Source organism: Ceratotherium simum, chromosome 26 (assembly GCF_057802395.1).
Source record: "Ceratotherium simum simum isolate JZ-2026a chromosome 26, ASM5780239v1, whole genome shotgun sequence".
Classification (NCBI taxonomy): domain Eukaryota; kingdom Metazoa; phylum Chordata; class Mammalia; order Perissodactyla; family Rhinocerotidae; genus Ceratotherium; species Ceratotherium simum.
This window is the reverse complement of record NC_141925.1, coordinates 19,006,118-19,025,569: the sequence shown is the minus strand read 5'-3', so window position 1 is coordinate 19,025,569 and position 19,452 is coordinate 19,006,118. Positions and strand designations below refer to the sequence as shown.

Below are 19,452 nucleotides of genomic sequence, written 5' to 3'. Positions count from 1 at the left end.
CTGGATTTTGCTAATTGCATCCCTATGATGTTTAACATGCTCCTCTGTCCTTTGTATTTGCTGAAAATTGGTAGATAGATCTAGAGGTTTAATCAGATTCCTGCCTGATTCTTTCTTTTGGTCAAGACTATTTCTTAGGTCATCTGATGCTCTTTCATCAGGAGGCATGTAATGTCTGGCTATCATCATAGCAGCCATTGGTGATCAAGGACTAGATCTATTAATTCACTGCTTTTTCAAAGATAAAAAACTTGTCCACATGTCTTTAAACAGGGGCTGCTCAGGGGCCGGCCCAGTAGTGCAGCGGTTAAGTGCTTGTGCTCTGCTTTGACGGCCCAGGATTCACAGGTTCAGATCTCAGGTGCGCACTGACACACTGCTTGTCAAGCCATGCTGTGGCGGCGTCCCATATAAATTAGAGGAAGATGGGCATGGATGTTAGCCCAGGGCCAATCTTCCTCAGCAAAAAGAGGAGGATTGGCACTGGATGTTAGCTCAGGGCTAATCTTCCTCACAAAAAAAAAAAAAAGAGCGAGAGAGAGAAAAACAAAAAAGGGCTGCTCTGTGCCATTTCCAAAAGAATAAAACTGAAGCCAGTTCTCTACAGAAGCCATTGCCACGTTATATTGTTATATTGTCCAGGTAAGAGATTATAAATAATGATTAGGCAAGCATTGTTAATTGAGCTCTTACTAAGTACCAAGCACTGTCTTTACCACTTAGCAATGTTGTTTCATTTGCTCATAGCAACAACTCTAGCATGAGGGTACCATTATCATCCCCATTTAACAGATGAGAAAATGGAGGCTTAGGAAGGTTGGGTAATTTTTCCAAGATTACCCAGCTAATAAGTGGTAATGTCCACTTTCAAACCCAAGAAGTCTGACTCCAGAGCCCATACTTCTAACTATAGTGTAAAATAATACATTTTTTTTAATGCCACTATTTGGCCAAATAGCAATGATATATTTCCTCTTAAAATTTATTCTGAAATGTTACCAGAAGTCTGGAGAATGAAAAGCTCTGAGCTTAGAGCTGCTGTTATAAAGATGAATTAGACAAAGTCCTTACTCTTTGAGGGGCTGAAACTACCCTAGGGGAGATAAATAAATGGAGGACAATTTAATGCAATCAGGAAGGTCATAGATAAACTGCTAAAGGAGTTCAAAAGAAGAAATTCCTTTCAGCTAGAAGACCAGGGAAGAATTCTGCAAGAAGGTAGTACAAACATTCACATTCCCACTGCAAATGAACTACCCTGGGTGACTATACCTTTGTTTTAACAGTATTGCTTCTGCTCAAAAATATTTGAGGGTAATTCTTTGAGAAAGGGCCACCAAAAAAAGCAGCATCATTACTTTAAAGTTTATTTTTTAATTCAGAAATGTATTCCCCAGTTCAAGACTTCAATACCTACTTTCAGTCATGGAGAGAACAACTAGACAGAAGATCAACAAGGAAACAGAAGACTTGAACAACACTTTAAAACAACTAGATTTAACAGACATCTATAGAACACTCCACCCAACAACAGCAGAATGAACGTTTTTTTCAAGTGTACAATGAACATTCTCCAAGATAGACCATATGTTAGGTCAGGAAATAAGTTTAAGAGGACTTAAGTCATACAAAGTATGTTTTCTAATCATAACGGAACAAACTAAGAAAGCCAAAACAGAAAGAAATTTAGAAAACTTACAAATATGTGGAAAATAAACAATACATTACTAAATAATCAATGGGTCAAAGAAGAAATCACAAGGGAAATTAGAAAATACCTTGATATAAATGAAAACAAAACACAACATATCAAAACTTATGGTATGCAGCAAAAGCAGTGCTCAGAGGGAAATTTATAGCTGCAAATGCCTACATTAAAAATTTGAAAGATCTGAAATCAATAGCCTAAACTTTCACTTCAAAAACCTAAAAAAAAAAAAAATAGCAAACTAAACCCACAGCGAGTGTAAAGAAGGAAATAATAAAGATTACCTTGGAAATAAATGAAATAGTGAATACAAAAACAATGAAGAAAATCAACTAAACAAAAGTTGTTTCTTGAAAAGATCATCAAAACTGACAATTCTTTAAGTAGAATAACCAAGAAAAAAAGAGAAAACTCAAATTATTCCTGATTTCAGAATCAGGAATGAAAGAGAGGACATTATTACTGACCGTACAGAAAGAAAAAGGAATATAACGAAATACTATGAACAATTGTATGTCAACAAATTAGATAACCTAGATGAAATGAACAAATTCCTAGAAAAACACAAATTACCAAAAAAGACTCAAGAAGAAATAGAAAATCTGATTAGACCTATAACAAGTAAAGAGATCAACTGGTAATGAAAAAACTTCCCACAAAGAAAAGCCCCAGCCCAGAGGGCTTCACTAGTAAATTCTACCCAATGTTTAAAGAATTAACATCAATCCTTCACACACTCTTCCAAAAATATGACACCAGGATTTTTAAGGCCTAACCTCAAAATAAGGCCATAAAATGAGGCCATTCTACGAGTCCAGGATTATCCTGATACCAAAACCAAAAGCATCACAGGAAAAGAAAACTACAAACTAATATCCCTTATGAATACAGACCCAAAAATTCTCAACAAAATTCTAGCAAACCTAACTAGCAACATATAAATGGATTATACACTGTGATCAACTGAGATTATTCCAGGAATACAAGGTTAGTTCAACATATGAAAATCAATCAATATAATCTACCATATTAGTAGAATAAATGACAGAAACCACATGATCATCTGAATAGATGCAGAAAAAGCATTTGATACAACACCTGTTAATGGTAAAAACCCTCAACAAACTAGAATAAAAGGGAACTTCCTTAACCTTATAAAGGGTGTCTACAAAAACTCACAGTTAACATCATACTCAATGGTGAAGGACGGAAAGCTTTCCCCCTAAGATCGTGACTTACAAGGATGTTTGCTCTTGCCATTTTCATTACAAATGCTTCTTCAGTGAGCATCCACGTTAACTCTTTAAATGTCATATTTTTATTATTTCCTATGGAAAAATATCAAAAGCCAAATTTCTGAGTTAAGGGCTAGGTAAATTTTTTTAAACATTGTAATATTACAAAATTTCTGTAGGGCGACAATTTCCAAACTTTGACACGATAACTTAAATACACTGAGACTTAAAAATCTCTTTCTTGGGGCCAGACTGGTGGCGTAGCGGTTAAATGCATGCACTCTGCTTCAGTGGCCCGGGGTTGGCAGGTTCTGATCCTGGGCGTGCACCGACGCACCGCTTGTCAACCCATGCTGTGGCAGCGTCCCATATAAAGTAGAGGAAGATGGGTGCGGATGTTAGCCCAGGGCCGATCTTCCTCAGCAAAAAGAGGAGGATTGGCATTGGATGTTAGCTCAGGGCTAATCTTCCTCACCAAAAAAAAAATATATATCTCTTTCTCTCCCATAATAGAGGGATTCCAAAGACGAGACTCAGACATCTCATATACCTACTGGGATTATTGTGCTGTTTGGAAACGAGTTGCTTACACAGTGTTTTATTAAAGTGCATTAGAACATTAATAAGCAGATTGCCACTAGATCTAAGAATCTGGACAAATTAGTCGTGTGGTTTTGACAGCAGTCAGAGTCAAATGCTGTTAGAATCTGTGGATACTCTACAGAATGATCAAGCAAAATGGGGCTGCCTGTGCAAAGAGCTATTTGTACTAATCACCCCATTGTGTTTCTGGTGTAAGAATCTTAATCCAAAGCTACCTTCTTCTGATGGAAAGGTAGTCATGGACAGTGTGGAAATTGAAGGCACAATTTAAGAGCAGTGATTGTGTTTGATGGACAACGAGACTAAGAAAATAGTAGCCGCCATCCCTTACACACACTGTAACTGGGCCTATGCTAAATGATATGCTTGCATTGCCTCATTTCAGCCTCAGAAAAAAGCCTCAGAGTAAAGTACCATCATTATTCCTGTTTCCAGCTTTAAAAAAAAAAAAAAAATCTGATGCTAAGAGAGGTCACCAAGCAAAGTTCTGTGTGTGTGTGAGTTTTCTATAGGGGAAGCCCCTGGAGAGTGGGGATCCTGTGATTTTTCTCTATCTCCCTTTGGAGTTAGCCACTGTGCTCAGTTCATACCATTAAATGATTGTGGAAGTGAAGTAAACCCAGGTTTCTGGATTTGTTGTTCTATCCGACGAGCTGAGAGGAATATGCTTCAACAAGAGGCCATATGCCTTACCTCACAGGGGACAGAGGGATCATGGATGAAGACGGCTACCTCTGGTGGGCTGGTAGAACGGATGATGCCATCAATGCATCGGGGTGGGAGGTGGTGAAGCTTGTGGTTACAGCTATTGAGCCTGGGGAATGAGGGAGTCTGGTGAGGGACTTATAGAAAGTTTAGAAATGCAAACAAGCAGAAACAAAAACCATTCACAATCTCTTTTTTTGGCATCTATTCTTCCAATCTTCTTTCTTCTTATACATAAACATTTGTTTTAGTACAAGTAAGCTCTAGCATATCTTGCCTTTTTCCCTCAGCAATACAAAAGAAATATTTTTCTGTGTAATAAAGTATACTTATATGATATCATTTTTGAATTTTAATTGAGTATAATATGTGCAGTAAGTGCATAAACCTTACATGAGCAGCTCAATGAATGTTTACATATGTATACACCCCTGTAATCACCAGCTAGATCAAGATATAGGATCCTTTCAGCACCTTAATAGGCTCCCTCATGTCCTCATACCTCCATGAAAGCTGTACTTCTCCCTTCATGAACTTTGAATGAACTCCGTGCCTAAAGGCAATTTCAGGAACTGAGAAAAGCAGATTAAATCCCAAGGAGCAATAAATTCTGAGGAGCAGATGGTTGCAAGCAGATTCCATGGGCCATCCTGGTTCAGAGCTTGCTGACCCAAAAGTCACAGGACCGTTGAAATGTGACAAGCAGTGTGAGCATCCCACTCTGAGTCAGCGAACTGGCTTCCCCACTGCTCTTCCACTCTGACCCACGACCCAATTAGAAAACCCCAAAGAAATTTTGCTCAGGAGGTCCCTCTCCCTTGAGTGCTCCCTACTGCAGGAACTCTGAATGAAGTGTTTGCTTTCACCTCGAACTGATCTCAACTTTTACTCTCAGCCCCCTCTCCACAAGTGACCACTATTCTGACTTCTAAAACCATAGATTAACTTTGCCTGCTCCTGCACTTCATACAAATGGAATCATACAGTATGTACTCTCTTGTGTCTGGTTTCTTTCTCTCAAAATAATGCCCACGAGATTCATCCATGTCATTATCTGTATCTGTATCAACAGTTCATTCTTTTTCATTGCTGTAGAATTCCATTGCATGAATATACCTAGAATTTATTTATCCATTCTACAGTTGAGGAGAGATGGGGATTATTTCCAATTTTGGATAACATGAATAAAGCTTCTATGAATATTCTTCTACATGTCTATTGGTGAACATATGCAGAGATTTATGATTGGTATATACCTAAAAGTGCAAATTCTGCATCAGAAAGTATGTATATTTTAAGCTTTAATAGATATTGCCACACAGTTTTCTAATTGCCAATTTATACTCCTACCACAGGGGAGTGAAGTGTTCCAGTTGCTCCATATCCTCATCAACATTTGTTATTGTGAATCTTTTAAATTTTAGCCATGTCTGGTAAGTGTGTAGTAGTATTTCATTATAGTTTTACTATAATTTTAATGGCCACATAGTAATTCAATCTGTCAAGATATTAAAGTTTTTTACATTACTAATCCACTATTGTTAAACATTCAGAGGTTTTTTTCAGTTTTTAATAAAACACTTGTATGATCATCCTTTAACAATAATTTTGTGTGCTAATATCAGGATTCAAAAAGGAGTTATCACTACAGATCTCACACACATTAAAAAGATAATAAAGAAATATTCTTGCCGCTGGCCCCATGGTGTAGCGGTAAGTGCGTGCGCTCCGCTGCTGGCGGCCCGGGTTCGGATCCCGGGCACGCACTGACACACCACTTGTCAGGCCATGCTGTGGCGGCATCCCACATAAAGTGGAGGAAGATGGGCACGGATGTTAGCCCAGGGCCAGTCTTCCTCGGCAAAAAAGAGGAGGATTGGTATGGATGTTAGCTCAGGGCTAATCTTCCTCACATAAAAAAAAAAAAAGAAATATTCTGAACAATTTTATGTCAACAAATTCAACAATGTAGATGAAATGGGAAGATTCCTTGAAAAATATAACTTTCTACACGAAATAAAACAAAAAGTCTGAATAATCCAATATCTACTTTAAAAATTGAAATAATTATTAACAACCTTATCACAAGTAGTTTTACTGGTAAATCCTATCAAACATTTACAGAAGAAATAACACCAAACTTACAAAAATTCTTTCAGAAATTGATACTGAACCTTTTAATCTCAAGTTCATGTGCCCCATGCACAGTAAGCCAATCACTGAGACATTGGTGCTCGGAGATGGAGAAAGGTTTGTTTGAATTGGCCAAAACAAGAAGGCAGGAGGATAGGTTCTCTCAAACCCACCTTAACAAGAGAAGAGAGCAGGGGGTTTTATAGAGCTAAGGGGTTTGGCAGGGGGTGCTTCAAAGAAACAAAGGGGTAATCCTTGTTTCTTTCACTCCTGATAAGCCCCTAGGAAATCTGACTTCTGTGTGTCAGCAGCAGCTGGGGGCTGGTTATTTGGTGATCCTTGAAAGCATTATTTTTCTTCTGTAAAACAAGCTCATAAATCCTTGTGACCCTTGAGTCACCCCTCAGGTTAAACAAGAAAACAGCAAGTTGACAAGATTAGCTTCTTTTCATAACAAGGTCCAAAAGTAACCTTATTGAATATTGACAGTAACTCTCAGGTACCCGGCTTCAAAAGTAGAGGAGGAGTTAACCCTGGATATTTTTTAACTCTTGGCCAATGTGATAAGTGAAAAACATTTCATTGTTAGTCTTATTTGTTCTTTGATTACTATGTAAGACAGACGTTTTCTTATGTTTGTTTGTCCTTTTCCCATTTTAAAATCTGAATGTTTGTCTTTTTCTGATTGAATTTTTAGAGCTTGCTACAAAGTTTAGATATTATTTCTTTAACTATCAAATGTGCTACAAACAGAAGCTACTTTTTAAAACCCTAAACAACGATTTCATATGATAGCTATGTGTGTAAGACGCAATAGCACGGGGTGGTGCACGGATTATGAAATAAAAAGTCCTCAATGTGCAGTCCTTCCACCTACCTGCTGTGGTCTAAAATACCTGCTCATCATTAGAGAACTTTTGAGTTAAGTTAATATCTATAAAGATCAAAAATGTGGGAGGAACGTGCCACTAATCCAGTTAAAAGAATACTCATCCTTCTGTATCAAGAAATCACTTACCAGAGAACTGGAGCTGGGAGGCTGACAGCAGGAGGGGTGAGCATTTGCCCCTCTGGAGCCTCAGGCCTGGGAGTAAAGGGCTGGTTCCCCAGAGGTCACCACACTTTCCCCAGGTTGGCTTTGCATATCTGCAGTCTCAAGTCGCTGAGTTCCAGAATCCTGTATCCAACTGCTTATCAAAAACCTCCACGAAACCTTCACCCTGTAAGCAAGCTGGATCAAGGGCTATCGGGTCCCCAGTGTTCTCAGCCTGCCATACCTTGGATAGAGCCTCCACCTATATGTGGAGCCTGGGTGGAGGAAGGGAGCCCCTGTCTTCTCAGCCATACCCACCAGAGCTGGGGGATGAGAAATGCTAGTGGCCTGCCCCTCCATATCCCTTGACTGGGAGCTGAGGGGATAGGGAGCTCCATTTTCTTGGTAATACCTTCCCGCATCAGAGCTTCTGTCAACAAGCATGAGATGGGAATGGGAGAGGGGCGGATTATGCCACAGACCCTTGCCGTTGGGCGGATTATGCCACAGACCCTTGCCGTTCTTATCAAGATCTACTAGATTTTCTTTAATAAAGGTTTCTTCATTTGCTATATGCCCTTAGGACGATTTCCAGAGATTTTAATGGTTGGGATATACATATAATGTTCACTAGTTACGGTTGTTTCTCTGAGGAGTGGGTCCATACTGCACCTCACACCACTGTTTCAGAAGTGGGAGTCACGAGGGTTTTAAAGAGGTGTTCTAAGCATGATGAAAAGATCCTTCTGGCTGTTGGGTGGAGAATGGATCAAAGGGAGATCAGAGTGTAAGCAGACACGTCAGTTAGGAGATAAATGGAGCTGTCCAACACAGACGTAATGGCGACTAAAGTGTTGGTGTGGAGATGGTGAAATGGACAGGGACCGTATCTATCTTTTGTTCTTCATTGTAATCTCAGCACCTAGCACATTAGTAGATACTCAATAAATATTTGTTGAATGAAAGAAAAAAATCACTTACTAGATTTTCAGTAGTGTCCTGAGGCACCAGGAGATGTGATAGGTTGGTTTTGCTGGAAAAAGGAGACAAGTGATAAAGAACCAGAGTGAAAAAACCATAAAACCCCACAGTAGCGAAGGAGGCCCTAAGCAGCCAGATAAGTGGAGACAATGAAGCAAGACAAGCCCTCAAATCGAGAAATACTTCATTACAGACCAAGGCCCACAGCACTTTTGCCTGAGGCACAATATGTAAAGAGAATTGGAAATGTAACAAGACAAAGGAAAATGTAGTATTATAACTCCTCTCAGAGAGACTATAGTGCGTGGCTGGAAGTAATTTGGGATACTGTGTAAGAACCCCATGAAAGATATACTTGAGTGAAAGCAGGTAGTTGCTAACCACCCACCTAAGGAGAGTGGGTCAGATCAACTGCAGAGCTTTCCTTCTGGCTAAGAGAGGTGTGCAAGTTTGGGGCTGGAGCTGAATTGCTTGGAACGGTAGAGAAGAGGCTGAGCACTGTCACCTATGTCTTTCTTCTTCATCCTTCCCCCACTCAGCAAACAGCCTGCCTCCAAATAAATGGTGAACAAGTGCATAAAGAATATTGGTTGAAGGCAACCAGAGAGGCTACGTGTCTCAATCTCTCCCTGGCTGCAGGGAGGTGGAGGGAAGAGGAGTGGAGAGACACCACAGTTTTCATGGGACTCACTTTAATCTTCAAGCTTGCTCCCTCCTGCCTTCCTTATAAAAGAAAGAGAAAAAGAACAGAAGGGTGAAAGTCAGGGGATGTATTTGGTTGAAAAAACAAACGCCAAAATTCCCTTTCCCTCCCTATAAAGTAAGGATGATAGATGTCCACCAAATTTCTCCTTGGGAGAAAAATGCATATGTGATCCAAGCAAGGACAAAAAGAAGATCCCCCAAAGAAGAGCCTACACATATTAATGTTGCCATAGGAGAAATATATTAATTCGTTTAAGAAATATTGAGAAAGCTACTATTTGCCAGGCATTATCCAAAGTGCTAGAGATAGGAGAGGGAACAGAACAGACAAAAATCCCTCCTTTTGTGGGGCTTATATTCCAATGGAGTGAGGGAGGATAATGACATGGCTCCAAAAGCATTTAACTCTGCTAGTATACACTCTCCGCGTTTCTCATGATCTGAGCATCCAGCTGAATAAATGAGAAATGTGGCAAGCCAAAAACTTCCCTCTTGCCTCAACATTTAGGGTAAAATCTGAAGCAATACGTGTGGTAATCTAACCTACACCATCTGGGGCCCTGAAATGCAGATCATTAATTTGCCTTAAACTCTTAAATACTGGTTTTTTATTTCCCTTCATAGGAAACAACAGCTTTTTCTTCTTCTGGCTGCACCTGGGGTCCTGCCCACTGGCCTAGAGAAAGAAGTGGAGTTGATGTTTTGATCACTACACCTGGCGTCTAAGGTTCCCTTCATCCCCTTGGGAACCCCTGAAGATATGACTCTCCCTTCCAGCAATTATCCCCTCAGGCCAGAAGGCTCAGGGGTTAGAGCTTGAAGTCAATGGTAACACCATCCTTCACTCTAACTGGTATATTAGCATAGAAAACACTGCAACTCATGGTCAGCTATTGTCTAATCTATGTGCCGTCAGTTCCAAGGGGGACAAAGACAGTGACAGTCCTACTCCATTTCTTTTATTCCAATAACTACGGGCTGCTGTATATCTGTACCTTGTGTATCTCCAGGACCCTGAACAGAGTCTGGTACAAAGTATGTTAACTGGTAAATATTTGAGGAGGAAATGTGCCCTAAATAACTGTAGGCTTCAACCAAATACAGACAGATATACAGACACGAAATCAAAAGCAGGGAGGTCAGTTCAACTTACTGTCTTGCCTCCTGACTCCTTTATGATATAGTGCACTATCGGCCAAAATGCCCCAGTCGCTGTTCTAATACTATACTATGAGGCCAAACCTGATTAGCCATTCTTATATTAGTAAAGCACAACAGCAAATGATGGTTGATTAACTGGTCATCAAATACCATTTCTCACTACAAGAAACCAGGACTCCTTGGAGAAACAGCTGATTTTAGAACCTGGACAGGAAATGTACAAGATGAACCTGGGACATCTTATTGCACCAGAAAGAAAGTAAGCTTTCAAAGACTGACAGAGTCATGTCAAAAGGACACAGAAACCAGCCTGAAGGGGCTCCCATGAGTCACTTTGGGACAATTTGAGCTATAAAAAAAAATGACTTCATTAGATTGAAACACTGTGTGTGTGTGTCTGTATATATATGAATATATAAAATTATATATTTATGAGTTTATAATCATACTTGAAAAATTTACTAGTCAAAAAATTCATTAGCCACCATTGCAGACTGCAAGAGCACCAACTCATTATGCTGAAAATTGACAATAAAGAGAAAGAATCAACCATTAAAATAAGACTCGGCCCTAGGCACCTACTTAACCTCTCAGAGTTCTAGTTTCCTCATTTATAAAATAATGGTACTAGTAGTGCCTAGTCCATAGGATTTTTTTGAGGATTACATGAAATAATAGTGTATGGGATTCCAGGAAATGATAAAGTACTGTATGCATGAAAAGGATAGCTATTATTACTATGTGGACAGTTTCCAAGTGAAACAGACCTCCGAGGATTTTTAGACTCCTTGCTTCTGGATTTCTGTGCTTATAAGACCCTGAAGAGTGATTCAACATTCTCAGCCTCTGATCCAAGCAGCTTATCTAAGGGGTTAAGTGTAGATTCTCTATTCTGATATGATTTGCAATCTCCCCCTTGAAATCGATGCTGGGTTATAATTACTGTGTTCCTTGCTCACCAGGGAGGGAGTATGCCCCCAAAGGCCCAGCTAATGGTCCAAGCTTCGTGTCCATATACTCCATGGGGTCTCCTGCATAACAAGGTCCCTGGTGCTTATCATCACTGGAAGAAATCTTGGCCCTTCCAAAAGAACCATTAGAGAGCTGGTGGCGAACTAATGGTGGTGACTTATCTTGCCTTCCTAGTTTAAGCAAGAGGCTCCCACAGGACACCTGTATAACCAAGTAAGAAAGCATAGAATACATACTGCCCTTTGTGGGAGGGAGAATTCAGTGCTTACAATCCAAATGAAGCATCCAACGACTTCAGAGATGCTCAAAGAGCCAAATAGATCCCAAGTGACCATGGTTGGATGACTCTGCTCTAAATTTTGGATGAAAGCACTAAGGAGAGAGAATATCTGAGAAGTGGAACTCAGGAGAAGGTTGTCCAGGAATTAGTGATTTTTTTTCACCACATCCCTGAGAGAGAAGATTGAGTACCGTCTCACATCGCCAGCTCCTAGTCCTGAGATTGGTGGATAACAAGCATTTAATAAGTGAGGCAGATATCTAGGATTATCTGTCTAGCAACCAACTTCTTGGAATAGCCTATCTCCTCAACTATATGACTATCATGACAGCTTCCATGTTCTTTCTTGGCCCCATCCCCACCCTGGCTTCTATTGATTGGTCTTGTGGTTGGCATTTAACCCAACTCAAAGCTCTTTTCCAGAATTTTTCAAAGTATAAATAGTCAATCTCTTGAGTGGCAGGGGTCTTAAGATAAAAAACCTAGGGATTAACAAAGGCCCACATTTTCTACCATGCAGAGAAAGCCAATTTTCAGGAAAAGAAAATGCAATCAACCCACATAGAGAAACAGAGACAAGAAATGGAAAGAGAGACTCCTAATGATGTTCAAGCCCCCGGTTTTCCTAAGGCCCAGCTGCACCTTGATCTTCCTATGGTTTGGCTGATGAATACATTTTTTTTTTTTTTTTTTTTTAAAGATTTTATTTATTCAGTTTTTTCCCCCCAAAGCCCCAGTAGATAGTTGTATGTCATAGGTTCACATCCTTCTAGTTGCTGTACGTGGGACTCGGCCTCACGTTGGACGGAGAAGTGGTGCCTCGGGGCGCTCCCGGGATCCGAACCCGGGCCGCCAGCATCAGAGCGCGCGCACTTAACCGCTAAGCCACGGAGCCGGCCCTGATGAATACATTCTTGATCAGCAAGCTAGTAAGTCCTTTTTCTCCCCCTAACCTGTATAGATTGGGATTCTGTCACTTGCAATCAAAAAGGTCTTGACCAATATAGTACTGGTTCCTCCCAGTTTCATGTGGGCCAGAAACGGAGTTCAGTATCCAACCAATCTTTCTGTTTCACCTCTGGGACACCTCCCAACTCCTATGTGCCCCTGGAATCTTCACTTCCTACACATTGGCTACAACATCACCAGAGAAACCATTCTAAATACCTCTTCTTTGAAAAACATGTCCTGGCTCTCACACCTCTTTTCTCACCACCACCAGGGTATAATCAACTACGCTCTCCTTAAACCTGTTCACATGTCACGTGCAATACTTCAGCTCACCAACTTCTTTACATATCTCTCCCCAACCAGAATGTAACACCCTTCAGGACAAATGTCATGTTTTATTCATCTGTGACACCTCTGTTCCTAGTGCACAGCCTGAAATATTGCAGTGTCCAGTGATTATTTGCTCCCTTGGCCTGTCTCTATGTAGAGTTAATACGGTCCTTATCAGGCTCCTCAACTTTCTGGAGAGGATGTCAATCCAACTCCCACCTCAGCAGAGTATCTGGACTTAGCTGCTGTGTTCCAGTTACTTCTCTGCTCCTAAACGTCATGGAATTTGCTTTGATCAAATTGAATATTGCTGAAATGCTATTGCCTTGGGTACAAACATGAACTAAAGAGAAACTCATTGCTGAATTTAGTGTAGAAATGATATTGAAGATGATGTTCACAGTAAGATACAAGGGAAAACTTTCCCTCTGGTCTAAATATCAGGAAAAAGTGGGATTTTTCTGGACACTGGTCAGTATTTGTCTTTGGACACTACATGTGCCTGATCATGTTCCCCTCTTTCAGCTGGATGGAAGAAAGCTCTAGCCAAATTTCTGGCACACTTTTAGCAAATGGATTCGTCTTGGTGGCATACGTTTTGTGTATTTATATCACTCTGGTTTTTATCTTGCTTTTCTACACTATTATTTATTTACCTTCATTTTCCCAGCCCCTTTTTTTAAAAGAAAAATAGTTTTTTACCCTATTTAATTTCTCAAAAACCACAATTATTTACTGATGGGATGTATCCACCTACTGGGCACTGCAGAACTTCAGGAACCTTGAAATCATATTGGAACCAGCCACCATTATTTCTTCTTCACACTGATTTCCATGTGGTACGTTTTAAAAAAGAGATCTAATCCATTCTTTATTTTATTTCCCTGAACATAATTTCAACAACAATTTTTATTTTAGAATAGTTTTAATTTCCAGAAAAGTTTCAAAGACAGTACAGAGTTCCAATATACCCCTCATCTAGTTTCCCCTATTGTTAACATCTGATATTACTATAGCACATTTGTCACAATTAAGAAACCAACATAGATTTGTAGTAACTAAACTCCACACTTCATTCAGTTCTCACGAGTTTTTCCCCAACGTCCTTCTTGTTCCAAGATCCCATCCAGAATACCATGTTACACTGAGTCATTATGTGTCTCCTTACTTAGTTTCCTTTGGTCTGTGACAGTTTCTCAGACTTCCCTTGTTTTTGATGACCTTGACAGTTTCCAAGAGTGTTGGTTGGGTATTTTGTAGGATGTCACTCAATTTGGGGTTTGTCTGATGTTTTTCCTATGATTAGCCTGGGGTCACTGGTTCTTGGGAGGAAGGTCACAGAGGTGAAGTGCCATTCTCATTGCACCATATCAAGGGTGCACACTATTAACTTGACTTATTGCTCATGATGTTAACCTTGATCACCTGGCTGAGCTAGTGTTTTCCCGGTTTCTCCACTGTAAAGCGACTCCCAACCCCCTTTCTGTACTCTACTCTTTAGAATCACATCACTAAGTGCAGCCCACACTCAAGGGGTGGGAAGTTAAGCTCCACTTCCTTCAGGGGGTACCCACATAAATTATTTGGAATTCTTATGTCCCATTTATTTATTCATTGAATCATTTGTTTAAATCAGTATGGACTCATAGTTATTTTCTTTTTCCTCAACGACATTTTAAAGACTGAGTGGGATGATATTTGGAGATACTGACTGAGGTTGTTTTGAGTTCCAAAATGTGCTCTTGAAACCATTACCAACATCAGTAATCTTGAAAACAAGGTTTTCAATTGAAGATCCAGGTTTTTTATAAAATATTGTGTATCTTTGTGGTGTGTGTGTGTGTGTGTGTGTGTGTCTAGAAGCTTGGCTATGAATATCAAGAACCAAAGACTCTGATAACTCAGAGTATAAGGTGTAGGAAGACAACATGAACAGGTAAAAGCACTTATTCTGCCACAAAGAAGATAAAGGTTAACTAGAGAGTGGGTAGTGTGACTGCCTAAGAAGGAGCTCTATGCCACATATCCCAGGGCTAGACCCCTCCCCACCCCCACACAAACAGTGGGCATTAAATCTGAGAGAGCCACAGGACTGACAGACCCTATGCCTCACTGCTCAGGTGAAGCCCACAGGACACTATATCCCCATATAGAGATGCCTCTCCCCTTACACAATGCCAACACACAGCCACTAGAGTAAAAAGGAAATGATGATGTGGAAGAGAAGACCTAAGACATCCCTGGCACCCCAACATAACATAGGAAAGCATCCAAAAGTGTTCCAAGAGGGGTGCAGAAGTGGCTGAGAGGAGGCTGGAAGACTGGGCCTCCCTTGCAGTCAGGATGATAAAGAGGACCACTTGACCCTGATGGCTATAGAGCAGAGCATTGTGGGGACCCTTCACCGTAGATGCAGCAGGAGGGTGCAAGGATTGAAGATGGGCTCCTGCCCATCTCAGCAGGAGCCACAATGGATGATGTCATGGAACTTTCTAGAAAGATGGAAATGTTATCTATCTGGGCTGTCCAATATGGTGGTCAGCAGCCTCATGAGGCTGCTGACCACTTGAAATGTGGCTAGTGTGACTGAGGAACTAAATTTTTAAATTGCATTTAAGTTTAAGCAATTTAAATTTAAAATATAACATGTAATTCAACTATAGGAAAACTTTTATGTAAGTCTGGGACACATTGAGTATGTGAATCTAGTTTTCCAACAACCAATTTAATGAACTCTGAATTGAGATCAAATGTTTTTGATAACATTTTAGCATTCAATTTGGGATATGATGTCAATATAAAATACACCAAGGATTTCAAAAACTTTTGAAGACATTAATGTGAAATAGCTCATTCATAATTTTTTTATATTGACTCTATGTTGAAATAATAATATTTTAGATAGATGGAGTTAAGTAAAATATATTGTAAAATTCATTTTGCCTGTTTCTTTTTACTCTTTAAAATGTGGCTGCTAAAAAATTTTAAATTACCTATGTGGCTCACTTTCTGGCTCTACAGGACAGCAATGCTGTGGAGCAATGGGAGCCATAGAAGGTTACAGAGAGAGGAAAGGTCCAACCCTAGAAAGGGTAGATGAAGCAGAAGGTCTGTAAGAGAAGCAAGAAGCAAACCTTGGAAGGCCCCTATATGTGGGTGGTGGGGCCAGGGGGGTCTACATATAAGTCTACAGACCACTGTCATTGGTTGGGCCTGTGCTATTTTCCTGGTGCTGTGCCAGGTGCTGCCTTTGTCTTATAAGGACCCTTGTGATTACACCAGGCCCACCCAGATAAGCTAAGATAATCTCCCCACCACAAGATCCTTAACTTAATCACATCTGTAAAGTCCCTTTTGCCATATAAGGTAACATACTGACAGGTTCTGGGGATTAGGATGTGGATATCTTTGGGGAGCTTTTATTCAGTCTACCACAGTGGGCTTACCCTTGGACTTCATTTATTAAAGGACCAGGGAGCCCTCTTCAAGTCTGAGCCCATAAGAGACACTCTCTTCTGGGTATCATGTGGGGTACCAATGAATTCTTAAGGTGAAAAGTGCCACTGTCTGATCACTGTCACCAACAAGCAACATTTAGGCACAGACCTCACAAAACCCAATTCCTGTTGCCAGCAACTGACATTCACAAGGGTTTAGGCAGGCAAAGCTTATGTTCAAACCAGTCAGTGACACTGTCCCAAGATGATGTCCAAGTGAAATAACATCAGGACAGACACCTAGCGGTTACTGGCACATAGTCAGTGCTCAATAAAAGTCAGGAGTTTGGAGGATTTCTCATAATCTACTCTAATCAATGAGTTGAGTTCAGGCAGGTTTGCCAGGCCAGATCCAGTCATGCCACAATAATCAAGCATGCCGATGTCCTGGGCTACTTGCAAATCAAGTCGAGAGGCTCAAGGCCACTTGAGCACTATCGATCTTGATAGCATCAGCTCCATGGACAAGAATAATCCATTAATGTGCTGGGGCTTAGCCATCGTTTGGCACTGAACCACGAGAGGAAGTTGCTCCTGCATTTCCTCCTGCCCTTCCCAGCTATGTCTTATAAGTTGCTGTCCCTTTAACCACAGGTTGTCCAGAGAAACGACAGCTCTCCTCCCAGGGGATTATGATCCTCCCAACTGTGCACCAGAGACTCAGGGCTACAATGACATAGATGCCGCCAAAAGAAAAGAAAGAAGGAACCAATTTTCTGGCAGATACAGAGCTGAGTCTTTGTGAAGGAGCTGAAGGCCTTTCTGGATCAATAATACCATTTTCTGGTAAGAAAAAATGCATGTGGTAACATGGAAGTAACTCTAGTAAATGAGAAGTCATGAAAGTGTATTTAAATCTATAGAACAGCAGTAAGAGAAGAGTCACATTGTCTTGCCATAATTGGATAACTGCAGACCCAACCCCGGATAGGAAAATGGACTTTTTTCCTTTGACAGGAAAATGGACTGTTCTCCTACTTTTGGAGGTTGGTAGAAATATAGCAAAAATCTGTGATAGTATTTCCTTGCATTGGCTTGGGAGACAACAAATGTGGGCTGGATATTTGTGCTGCTTGCTAGATGAATGGCCTTGGTAAACTGCTCACCTCTCAGTGCCTCAGTCACCTAATGTATAAAATAAAATACCTGCCTCCTATGGCTATTGAGAGAATTAAATGAGATATTGCAATGGAAATACTTAACGCAGTGCTGAGTGCACACCAGTTGCTCAAACATCTTTCCACTGTTAAGATTTCCCTTAACCCTCGGGAAATCACTAAGACTTCAGATTTGACCCTGGAATCATATGAACTTCCCACAGAAGCCCAAGTCAGGAAATGACACTGTTCAAATGCAAAATGGTGGCTCTTCAGTTTCCAACTCTCCTTAAAGCCCTATCCATACAAATCTATTCAGAAAATCAAAAGCAGACCAAAGAAATAGAAAGAAGGAATGTTACTGGCAAAAAAATGTTAAAGTTTAATTGAAAAATCCTACTCTACGATAGCTTGATTTGTATTTTATTACTAAGGATTGTGTTTGCATATGCAAGACCTATTTCACCTTATGCACGTAAGATGGGAAATGCTAAAATGTATATTCAGATCAGATCTGTTTATGATATTTAGTTTTAGATTTGTTGATATGTTAATTTGATGATTTATTAATGTATGGAAAATTTGTGTATGGAGATGTGGGAAATAAGAACAATTCGTGAAAAATCATCATTTTTTTCAATATGGATGAAAAGATGGAGAGGAGATTTGCATTAGAAACTATCTGCTATTCTCCTTAGGAAGGAAGAATGTTCCAGGTGTCCCATGTCTTGAGAGTTTTTCCAATTCATCATTAAACTAGGACCAAGAAAGTTCAAAATGATGGAAATGAAGGCTAGAAATGCTTCAGACTGATGGGGGCTCAGGTCAGCCCTGAAAGCCTAGAGGACAGTGACAGGGTATTAAAAGAGGCAGAAATAAGACAAGCCACCAAGATGTTGGTGGCTCCAATCCAATAGTTTTCTGGGTTTTTTTGTTTGTTTGTTTATGTGGAGAAGATCAGCCCTGAGCTAACATCCGATGCCAATTCTCTTTTTGCTGAGGGAGATTGGCCCTGGGCTAACATCTATGCCCATCTTCCTCTACTTTTATATAGGATGCCGCCACAGCATGGCTTGACAAGCGGTGCGTCAGTGCACACCCGGGGTCCAAACCTGCAAACCCCAGGCCGTCAAAGGCCGCCAAAGCAGAGCATGTGAGCTTAACCGCTGCGCCACCAGGCTGGCCCCTAGTTTTCTAACTTTTTTATATGTCAAGCAGCTAAAGTCTTCTGCCAGAAACAGTTTTGATATTTGATTTTTTTTTGTTTTCTTTGTTTTTTTTTTGGTGAGGAAGATTAGCCCTAAGCTAACATCTGTTGCCAATCCTCCTCTTTTTGCTGAGGAAGATTGGCCCTGGGCTAACATCCGTGCCTATCTTCCTCCACTTTATATGTGGGACGCCTGCCACAGCGTGGCTTGATAAGCAGTGCGTAGGTCTGCACCCAGGGTCCGAACCTGTGAACTCCGGGGTGCTGAAGCAGAGCGCGTGAACTTAACCACTACGCCACCGGGCCAGCCCTGAGGTTTGATTTTTAATGCATAGCACTTATTACATCCTGGCCACATACCAGGCACTGTGCTAAGGTGCTCACTTAAACCCCAAACTAGCCAGTGAAGGAGGTATTATCATTACTCTCATTGCACAGATGAAATGAGACTTGGAGATGTTAAGCAACTTGGCAAAGTTCATCCAGAGAGGCAATTGTGGGTGCAAATGTGCATGTGGTATGTGTGTTTAGGAGAGGGATGGGGTCTCACATTCAGCGGAATGATAAATCATCAGCATGGCCCCAACAACTTCCTCTCTCCCCCCTCTTCTTTAATCTTGATTCCTCCACCACACTTCCAGAAAATTGCCCAGGTAAGGCTTGATCCCTGTTTTTTCTACCTTGAAGTAATGGAGAGTTTCATACCAATGACACTGGCAGAAATAGCTTATTCCTGGGCTACAGTAAACTGCATTCACACCAAATGGGCCTCTCAGTTCTCCAGCACTCTGAGCAGCAAAGACGACTTGGCAACAATGAGGGAATGGTACACCCTGCACCCTTTGTTCTATTGT

General features: G+C 40.7%; 1 protein-coding gene across 1 annotated transcript in view; it reads right to left on the bottom strand.

Moving 5' to 3' along the window:
* LOC147913603 (transport and Golgi organization protein 1 homolog) overlaps nucleotides 1-4,522 on the bottom strand; it is a 40,382-nt gene extending 35,860 nt beyond the window's left edge. The window contains exons 1-2 of the mRNA XM_087449226.1: nucleotides 4,240-4,522; nucleotides 2,948-3,036 (exon numbers count right to left, since the gene is read on the bottom strand). Of these exons, the coding sequence (XP_087305352.1) occupies nucleotides 2,948-3,022 (75 nt within the window). The 5' untranslated portion in view covers nucleotides 3,023-3,036; nucleotides 4,240-4,522. The remainder of the gene's footprint in view (nucleotides 1-2,947; nucleotides 3,037-4,239) is intronic.
* Nucleotides 4,523-19,452: the final 14,930 nt, after the last annotated feature.